General features: G+C 42.9%; 1 protein-coding gene and 1 long non-coding RNA gene across 3 annotated transcripts; both read right to left on the bottom strand.

Moving 5' to 3' along the window:
* Positions 1-820: 820 nt before the first annotated feature.
* LOC143504262 (uncharacterized) lies at positions 821-6,808 on the bottom strand. 2 transcript variants are annotated; one of them, XM_076995775.1, is made up of 10 exons: positions 6,645-6,808; positions 6,326-6,546; positions 5,998-6,242; positions 5,720-5,888; positions 4,493-4,638; positions 2,588-2,721; positions 2,238-2,334; positions 1,580-2,147; positions 1,322-1,497; positions 821-1,044 (listed from the first exon to the last, which is right to left on the bottom strand). In XM_076995775.1, the coding sequence occupies exons 5-10, from the start codon at positions 4,568-4,570 to the stop codon at positions 964-966; spliced, it is 1,134 nt and encodes a 377-aa protein (XP_076851890.1). In that variant the 5' UTR covers positions 4,571-4,638; positions 5,720-5,888; positions 5,998-6,242; positions 6,326-6,546; positions 6,645-6,808; the 3' UTR covers positions 821-963. The 2 variants fall into 2 exon arrangements, with proteins under 2 accessions (XP_076851890.1, XP_076851891.1); XM_076995776.1 differs by lacking the exons at positions 5,998-6,242; positions 6,326-6,546; positions 6,645-6,808 and having other exon boundaries at positions 5,837-5,924.
* Positions 6,809-6,945: 137 nt separating this feature from the next.
* LOC143504263 (uncharacterized) lies at positions 6,946-7,918 on the bottom strand. The gene is made up of 3 exons (XR_013127508.1): positions 7,550-7,918; positions 7,286-7,456; positions 6,946-7,198 (listed from the first exon to the last, which is right to left on the bottom strand). It is a non-coding gene; the product is annotated as an uncharacterized LOC143504263 (long non-coding RNA).
* Positions 7,919-9,799: the final 1,881 nt, after the last annotated feature.

The raw sequence follows: 9,799 nt of genomic DNA, 5'->3' as shown, positions 1-9,799 counted from the left end.
TACTTACGTGGCACACCATTGCTGTCCTGAAAGCCTTAAAACTGGCATCCTCCAAAACCCAAGCGTGTCCACTCCATCCTGAAATGGACTAATAGTTTTTTTGCACTGCCCTCCATTCCTGTTGAAGAAGAACGGTGATCCACCCCCAGGCAAATCCTTCGCGAGGGTAATGAACCGATTCATCCAGGTATATTTGTCTGGTCACGCAAACTTAAGCGTGACCCTAACCCTAACCCTAGGGAAAAAACATAATCGTATCATACAGTTGGCATCAGGAAAAAACTAAGGCATATTAGCAAAACGTCCAAGAAAATTGCTCAACACTGCCCCCTAATTCAAGACACTTTGATAATATATTATGGACACGTCCATGCTAAAACCTATGGGAAAAGGTTAGGGTCAGGGACATGTATATAATATCAGGCATCTTCATCATATGTCTATGGAAAAATGCCACTTTCATGATATGAACCCTACCCCTAACTCAGGATAAGATAACCTGATAGCAGGCCTATGAATTGGGCCGCTGTCATGGTATTCGGGTATTTCTCAAGACGGTCTAAATTGACACAAAATTCATAACGTTAGCATTATTGTTACATTAGCAAAATACATTAGCATGCACAAACAAATGACTTACCCAGTTTTAGAGGAATCAGCTTCCTGGCATTTTTTCGAAAGGACCTGATTTCTTCTTTGCTGATTTTGTTTTCTGAAACACATTATGCACTGGCTCATTAATATGCGCATATCAACGCATGAATATGCATAGACCACCTCATTAATATGCACATCATTAATGGAGCTATTCTACACTTACTGCTGAGGCGTTTCTTCACTTTTTGTCGGTGAACTGTTACTTCTTTTTTCAGGCCTGTGAGTCGCTTGCTTACTTCTAAGTTCAACCAAGCTATGTCATTTTTTGTAATCCTTGCATCCATTATAGGAAGGCAATGTAAATATTTAATGAACTTGCGAAGGGTAAGGAAGATATTTCTGACAGTGGTGACCGCCAGCCCCTTCCCCTTCAGGTGAGTCATGTATCTGCAAATACAACAAATTTGTTATATTTGCAAAATTCCTCATTGTTATGCATTAGTCCATTAATATGCGGGTATTAGTTATTTAGTATGCGGATATTTCCTCATTAGTATGCGGATATTAGCTTATTAATATGCGGATATTGCCGCATCAATATGCGGGTATTCGCTCATTAGTATGCTGATATCACCTCATTAGTATGCAGATATTAGCTTATTAATATGCAGACATTTGCTCATTCGTATGCATGTTAACTTTCACTATGACATGCGTTACTTACTCCAAAATTATCCCCGTTTCGCAAGAAAGAGAATGTCCCCTTCTTTTCTGGCATGTCACGCATACTAAAGTTGACAAAACGGAAAATGTGATTTTCCGCCGAGATGGCGTTCTCCTTTTTTCGCCCCTCCAGGTTTGCACCAGAATTTACAATTGTAAATTCCTTAACAATGCGCCCTAGGGAAGACATATTAAGCATAATTAGTGAATCATACATAAAAAATTTGGTCAAACTCTCAACCTTTATGACACTACTTACTGATGTTAGGGTGGATTTCTTTCGAAATCGGAGAGCTGAGGCTGTGTTTGGACCGTATGGGGGACTGTGTATTCCTGAAGGCTTTCTCCAGGTCCACCAACCTTTCAAAGTTTGCCCTGCAGCTTGGCCTCTGACACTTTTCTCCGGGGCTAGCTTCCGCAAGTGCCTTCTTTAACCTTTGTACCTCCAGATTTGATAACTTACAGGATGAGCGAGCATCACATTTGGTGGTGGATGAGGGCCTAGGCACTGAGGTGGAAGGCGCAGGGTCTGCCGTGGAGTGTACAGCAACAGAGGTGGAGGGCCCAGGGACGGATGTCGCAGCAACTGGGGTGGAGCATGCCTCTGGTTCACCGATGTGCTCTGGCTCAAAAGGGACCGGGGCCTCGTCCAATTCACTGGACATGTCAGTGAAAGACCCTTGTAATAAATATGCTGGAAGTGGGCTGTAACCCCCATCCAGCGTTGAAACAAGCGGGGGCCTAGGAACATTCGCCCTTAATGAGGCCAGGCTTCTTAAAATGTACTCCTCCTTCGACAACTTTGTAAATTTGGCAAGGTCCCCAATCTAAAAAATAAACACAAGGGAAAAAATTGCAATATGCGTATATTAATAAGCTAATATGCAGTCCTACACAACAGATGGTTTTAAACATACCAACACATCCTGGTGCATTTTATTGTAGTGCTTATCCAAGCGCTTGATGTGTGAGGAGTTGCAGTCCGGCACCTTGCAATCGAAAATGCCTTTCACTCTGCAAAAAATTTTACACAAAAAGATGCAAAACATGCTAATTACATAAGCATTATTAGCTCAATGCATGTTTATTGCATGCTAATTACATTAGTTACATGCTAATTGCTAACATGGTAACATGCTAACAACATGCTAATATGCTAACAATATGCTAGCATGCTAATACCTTGCTAACCCACTAACATGCTAATACAATACTAACATGCTAATAACACACTAATAACATGCTAACATGCTAATTATTCACTTACCTCCCACTGGAGAGCTGCAGCAGTAGCGTCATTTCATCTTTATTTGTCACCTTGTGACACACCCGGAGGTGCTGTGATAAGTTGCAGTAAATAACTGCACATATCGGACACGCACTTTGTGTAGGTGCCATATCCTGAAAAAGAATATTTTACTAACCAGACTAATATAAAAGTAATTGAATCTTATTGATACCACTTTGACACTAGTGTAAAACCCCTTGATAATATGGACCCTAACCTGAGATGGATACTTTAGGGTGGGGGTCCCAGACTCTACCCCTGCCCCAAGGGGGTGCACCATACCCCCGCAGAGCAAACCCTCGTCATCCTACCCCCCCCCCCCCCCCCAGGGCCCTAGATATACCCCCGAGTTGGAGCTCCACCAGGGGGCGCAATAGTCAAGGAGCCCCGCCCATTGAAACCCATTCATACCACTTTGACAATAGTGAAAAACTAGTGTAAGACTTTTTAAAAATATAAACCCTAACCCGATGGAGCAACTTTGGGGTGGGGGTCCAAGACTCTACCCCTGCCCCACCATCGACGTGCAGAAGCTTATATAAATTATATATTAAATTTTATAAATTATTATAAAATCATAACTGCCTCCATATCCCATTCTTGTCCATCCCAAACTTGAAGTGTCAGGAGCCACCTGTACTCTAGCCAAGTTACAGAAAACGTGATCCACCTCCTTTTAAATTCTTGGACAATTCAAGGAAAGAGGTGAACCACCTGAACTCGTGGTTAGGGTTAGTTATGCACCACAGCAAAACAACCAAGTTTTGGGGTTGTCCCCTGTATTCGGTTTAACATAACAAAGCTTAGACCCCCATGTCTTAATGGAATCATCTCTAGACTGTTCATAAGGGTTCATAAACAGGATTAGAATTTTGTTCTACCCTCAGTGATCCAGTGCTGGCCAGGTGTCAGGAAAGAGTTCCAGTGTAATGATAATGCATGTAGTTAAATACAGAATAAAGAACATGTCTTAACACAATTGGTTAAGAATAATAACAGATGTGTATGATTGGTGTTCTGATCAGGAGAGGAGCAACAGTAGACTGGATGTGACTGACACGGAGTACTAACATTTATTTTTAATTGCTACTTATGGTAGAAGCCTGGGAATCTTCCTTTGTCTTATTCAAACAAGGCAAGGAGATTGTTTGCGGGGTCTCTGCAAACAATCTGTTTATGGTTATTTGTGCTTCTTGGCAAATGCCTAACTTGCAAACACTAGGTCAGTGGTTCCCAAAGTGGGGGGCGCGCCCCCTAGGTTGGGCGCGGAGCTTGGAAGTAAAGCCTGGTTTATACTTTCGCGAGTGACCGTAGCGCGTGACTCCGCCCACATCGCGCGACCCTGCACGAAGCGTTTACTTGCGCGAGCTTCACTGCAGTGTTCTCCGAAACGATAGGTGGCAGTGGAGAATAAAAATATTCTTATCTACTAAAGGGGGTCACGGCAGAAAAAGTTTGGGAACCACTCCACTAGGTAATGATACTGACTCCTGTAGTTTAGTAGTAGTCTGACTCAATGGTGTCTTGAATTCTGGCCTATCTGTACTATTTCCTAGGATGTATTCTGTGATCAGAAGCAAAGCAGTTTGTAAGTCGCTCTGGATAAGAGCGTCTGCTAAATGCCGTAAATGTAAATGTCTCGGGCCTAGAGGGGGGGCTCTGTCAGGGCTGGCCCCAGGGCGGGTCCTCCAGTCGCCACCAGGAGGAGCCCAAGAGCCAGACCTCAGGCTAATCAGCGGTGATGGCCTGCACCTGTTGTCCTGGGTTTATAAGGATGGCCAACCTTCAGCCCTTTTCTCTGTTGTCTCTACAAGGTGTCTCGCCACCCGGCCTCTTTCTTGTTTAAGATTTTTTGTTTGTTATACTGTCACTTCGAGTACTTACCTCCTGCGCCGCTCCCTGGCCTCTCTCAAGTTTTCCTCCTGCTGTCTTTCTTCCTATCTGTTTGGTTTTGGTTTTCATTCCGTGACTATTTCTGTTCTCCTGTGTCTTCCACGTCAGTTATTGCCGTGATTGCTTTCTGTTCTCTCCTGTTACACACATTGAGTATTTCCGCGATTACTTTCAGTTCTCCCTCGTCATCTTCTCTGAATATTCAGCGCGACTTGGTTTTGGTTTCTCACGCTTGTAATATTGCTTACTGCATGGACAAGGCGTTTGGGTCCACTACCATAAAAAATCCACAGGGGATTTAGTCTCCTAAATCCGCCATTCTGACACAATAAATGATTTGCATCTCAGCCTCTGCAGTTTTAACAATTTTATTTTCGCCAGCAGTAATATAGCGCGGGTGAAACGTTACTGATTGGTTTTCCTCTAGTTGACGGTGGCGTAGTCCTAAGTTTATTATAATAACGGTGCGTGACACTAAAGGTTACATAGCATAAAATATATTTATTATTATTATATTATATAATATTATTAATTATATTTATTTTCCTACGTCCCACTTCCAATCTATTGCAATCAGTCAAATAGATTGCAAGTGGGATGTTTTGTGATTTGATTTTGTTTTATTTTATGTTTAATTAAAGAGGTTTAACTAAAGGAGGTTTAAATTAAGGTTTAAGGAGAAGGAACAACATATAACATATTGTGAAACAAAATATCTTATTAAAAATTTAAAATACAAATGGAATTATGAAAAAGCATGATTAAAATATGTTGAACAAACACTGAATATGCAAAATTAAAATAACAAGAACAATTTAAATGTATACATACTAGCAAAATAGAACACTATGGATATGATAAGACGGTAGAAACAAGAACAATTTAAATTAGTGCTGTCAATTCCAGGTGCTGCAATTAAAAGTCCTCACCAGGATTTTGCTCAGGCTTCCTGGATTGTGTTGATTCCACTAATTTTACCTGGATTGCTAATTAGAAAATCTAGCAAGCTTGAGCTAAATCCTGGTGAGTACTTTTAATCGCGGCACCTGTAATTGACAGCACTAATTTAAATATATATACACTAGAAAAATTGAACTCTATAAACACAACACTATCATTAAAAAGCTAAAACAAACAAACATGAACAAGTTCAAATACTACTTAACACTACATTAACACTTTTTTATATAACCGTTTAACAGCTTTGTGGGTTCTTACATTTTTGTCCCTTTGATTAATCATATGAAGTATTCCAATTCTTTTGGGGGATGCTTTTCTCAATTTGAGTGGCGAAAGTCTGCTCAAAACAAGCCTTGGTGAGCTTGTAAGTCTTACATTGTGATGTGCTCTTTTCTTTGTCCCCCTGCTCCTCATCCTCCTCAATGTCCTGAAAAAAACACAAATACATACATGCACATTTTACTGTGTGTGTGTGTGTGTGTGTGTGTGTGTGTGTGTGTGTGTGTGAAGAGTGCATATCTCTTCAAAGGAAGTACCACTTTCTTGAAAAGGAACTTCCATTTCTTCCTCGGATGACTCCAGCGCAAGTCTTTTAGAAGGTCGCAGGTGTTTTCTTTTGTTCTTTCTCTTGTTTGTAGAAGCTGGGGCTTCTGGTAGCTCTGAGGAGGTTTGACCAGGCTGGATTTAAATTGAGGGCGTAAAACTTATTTGCGGTGGCCGTATTGTGGCACATAAAGTGTGACATCATTTCCCTTTGTTTAGGGTCCAGTTCGTTTCTTGCCTGTGAAGGGAAACAAAATCAGACCACTGGGAAAATACATAATTGTTAGTGACAAGTCACCTCTGTTATAAAAAAACACTTACATGGGTGGCAATGGAGCTTCTTAAATCTGTGAACTTGGGTTTGCCTGGGAGCTTCATTTGCTCCATGTATTTGGGGTTGAAATAGAGAATAGAAATTTAGATATTTTGCCCCCAGTCAGCCCTTTTCTAATTTGCACATAAGCCCGAAGCCATCCGTACTCCTCCCCAGTGAGGAGGAGCTGGGCCACACCAAAGGTCTCATTTGTTTTATGAGACTCCACCTGTTTAGAAAGACAAAAGGACAAAACACACAAGAAATGACACATTTTGCCATGCTGTATGTATAAAACACAATGTTATGAACTGAACGTGCGCTCACATTGATGAGGTACACGTCCAACTCTGGACTGTGTTTGGCTCTCATCACTTCCTCCACCTGCAGGTTCTGGTAGACCCCAGTCCGGTGGCCGTATATAGACGACAGGTAAGCCGTTACATACCCGTAAAATGACCGTTGAAGCTTTATAGATCGCTTGGTCTCCAGGGTCTCTGTGTTGACAAATAAAAACACAAGAATGAGACACATCGACTGATGTAAAGTGCAGCAGAAAAAATGTTATTAAAGTGAGGTATGATGCAGGACTCACTCAATATTTCAGGGATCTGCTGCTTGGCTTTTACCCGACACTGCAGGAGCGTCTCTTTGGAGATGGCGTGTCCATCTTTGCACTCCTTTACTTAAATTTCATGTATTACCACGGATCGCCTTTGTTTTTTATGATGCCCTTTATTTCCCTAGTTATATTGATCAGGGAAACGGGCTTCAGGCGGCAGGTGGGGGGTGGCGTGTCTTATAAGTATTAAAAATGTAGCCCAATTTATGGGCTATAGTGTGCTAGCCACCACCTTCTCCCCATTAGGCTTTTGACCCATCTGCAAAACATGAAAACGTACATATGAGTCACAAAACATCTAAACATTAAAACAAAATTTTAGAGTAAAGAATAGTCCCATACTCACTAATCCTTGTGACGTTGTCCAAGAAGGTGAACTCCTGGAGGTGGCTGTGGCCCACAGCCATGTAAGCAATAAACCGCTTTATGCGATATATCTTACTCTTGACATTATTTTGTAGTCTGTATGAAGGGTCAGACCCCTCTTGGTGGTGCTGGTAGTCTTCCAGCAGTTCATCTAAAAGCGTAAGAGATATGAGGAATTACTTATTTTCCACCAAAGGAAACGTACTTTAAAAAATTCAGCCAAAGCACACCTGAATGCACTTACTGAGCTGAGGCACATGATCAGGAAATTGAGGTTCTTGGGGGGGCAGGCTGCTCCAGCTCCTGCTCTTGCTCCGCCCCTGCCTCTGCCTCCTGCACAGCTGCTTTTTCTTAAGGTTCAGATTGTAAGAAAAATACATTATACTTTATACACACCAGAGCAGTCACGTTAACTTTAAATGCTCTATGACAGCTTACACTATGCTTGGTTTGGGCCGTCACCCTAACCCTCTTTAACCCTCTGTGTGCCTGCACAGACTTCTTTTTGAGGCGCCTGTGCAAAAGGTGGTTTTTTGCGCCTCAGCAGCTGGAGCTCTGTTGTTACAGCCAACATCTTTCAGGTTTTTGATTTCTGTTTTTTTTAGTGTTGCAGTTGGAGCATTCTGCCCCCGCCGCCGCCTCCTCCTCCTCCTCCTCCTCCTCAGAGCATGGGGCATCCTCTGCCACATGACCCAGTCTGGTCACTTCCTCCTCTTTCTCCCTCAGGTCTAAATCGGACACGAGGGCAACTTGTCTGAGCACGACATTTCTTTTGACCTCCTGTATAATGACTGCTCTACGGGTGCTTGACGGCTCCCTGTGTGACTTCAGGTGTCTGTCCAATCTAGATGTGGACTGACCACAGCCTGGTAGGCAGCATTTTTCTTTTCTAATATCTACCCTCCCTGACACTAGTTTGAGCAAGAGGGACCGCTCCATGATATTTCTAACATTATGACTTAATCTGAGGTGCTGGCTTAAATTGGCGAAGCCTTTATAGCAGAGAAGACAGGCTTCCATGGTGAAATATCTGAAAAAGAGAAAGGAAACATGTCAATAGTCATACTCAAACAGATATAGACAGACATACATACAATAGACATAGACCAGGGTACCCGCGGGTCCTTAAAAAGTCTTAAAATGTCTTAAATTTAGTTTTACATATTCAAGGTCTAAAAATGTCTTAAAATGTCTGGAATTTTAGGGGGGGAGACATTAAATAAGTGTGTTGCTCAGTTTTTCTGTTTTATTTTACCAATCTATATCCCACAATAATTATCATTTCCGCAACGGCCGTATACTCCGCCTAATGGCAGTAGTACGTCACCTAACAGGTGGAAACATCAGACGATGCTTTAGCTGCCAGCAAGCTGCTTTTCTTATTTGAGGCCTGCGGCGGGAACAACAATACAAGGCTCCGATGCAGACATGGGTAAATGTCCATTCAGTGAAGTGGCTGGAGGATGAAAAATATTGTGGCTAGCTGAAACCTTCCAGTGATTCGTATGAGGCGCGATGTATCTTGCAGTTTAGCTGTAAGTGCCAAAAATGATTTGTCTACTGTGTAGGGCGACCAAACGTCCGTATTTCCCGGGACGTATTTCACGTCTTGTCCCGGTTTTGGAAAAAAAAAAAGTGAGGAAATGTCCTGGTTTTTAAATGACCTTCATTGGACCATTACAATGTAAATGTACAGGCACTAGGGCACTGCGCACGGCGCTGCATGTGCCGTAATCCCTTAGCCGCATCAAGCTTGGTTTATACATGAGGTTCCGCGTACTGACAATGACGTAATCGCGGTGGCAATTACTGTGCGGCCCTGCGCGAGCTCCCCGCGTGCTGTCGCTTCGCGAGGTCGTGCACCCCCGTCAACAACTTACGGTCGCCACCCCCCCCAACAATTTACACTCGCCACCCCCTCCAGGTTCAAATCTCACTCCAAGCGATCTTGAAAAGTTGGCAACCCTGGTATTATTTATTTTTTGTGAGAGGTATTAAAAAGGTCTTAAAAGTCATTGAATTTGAGATTTAAAAATGTGCAGACACCCTGATAGACATACAGAAACCACAAGCATGCCATCTGTTAACACCGCCAGGTTTCCAGGCAGCTTGTGGGCCCCCAAATGAGGAGGGCATACTCCAGCATGCTACTGGAGCTAGGTCATAGAAACCCCGAATAGGGCCTCCAGAGCCTGTGCCCCAACCACCCGTTGCCAGGTGATTGACACCAAGGGCCAAGGATGTCACGTGCATTACGCAACTCCCCGGGTGGCCTTGGGTTGAAGTCCAAGACAGTGGAGAGCTTCCGTACAATTTTCAGGAGGATACCAAGCTTCTACTGCTTTGGCAATCATGGGGTTGCACACCTATGGCAGACTGCCACCTCATCTTTGCCAAAGTTAAGCAGACAGCAAAGCTTCTACCAAAGGCACTCCCCCTACCTAACTTAATAGCACTCTGAGTAGTGTTGTGTCATTCGTGAACAATTCTTCAA

The sequence above is a fragment of the Brachyhypopomus gauderio genome, unplaced genomic scaffold, assembly GCF_052324685.1.
Source record: "Brachyhypopomus gauderio isolate BG-103 unplaced genomic scaffold, BGAUD_0.2 sc247, whole genome shotgun sequence".
Classification (NCBI taxonomy): domain Eukaryota; kingdom Metazoa; phylum Chordata; class Actinopteri; order Gymnotiformes; family Hypopomidae; genus Brachyhypopomus; species Brachyhypopomus gauderio.
This window is presented reverse-complemented; position numbering and strand designations above follow the sequence as displayed.

What these genes read in the sequence shown, in the direction of transcription:
- LOC143504262 (XM_076995775.1), bottom strand. Translation starts at nt 4,570, where the DNA reads ATGAAAACCAAAACCAAACAGATAGGAAGAAAGACAGCAGGAGGAAAA. An exon ending in CTGCAGCTCTCCAGTGGGAG is followed by an intron (nt 2,335 to 2,587) that starts GTAAGTGAATAA and finishes AATTTTTTGCAG; the next exon opens with AGTGAAAGGCATTTTCGATT. An exon ending in AGAAATCCACCCTAACATCA is followed by an intron (nt 1,498 to 1,579) that starts GTAAGTAGTGTC and finishes TGTCTTCCCTAG; the next exon opens with GGCGCATTGTTAAGGAATTT.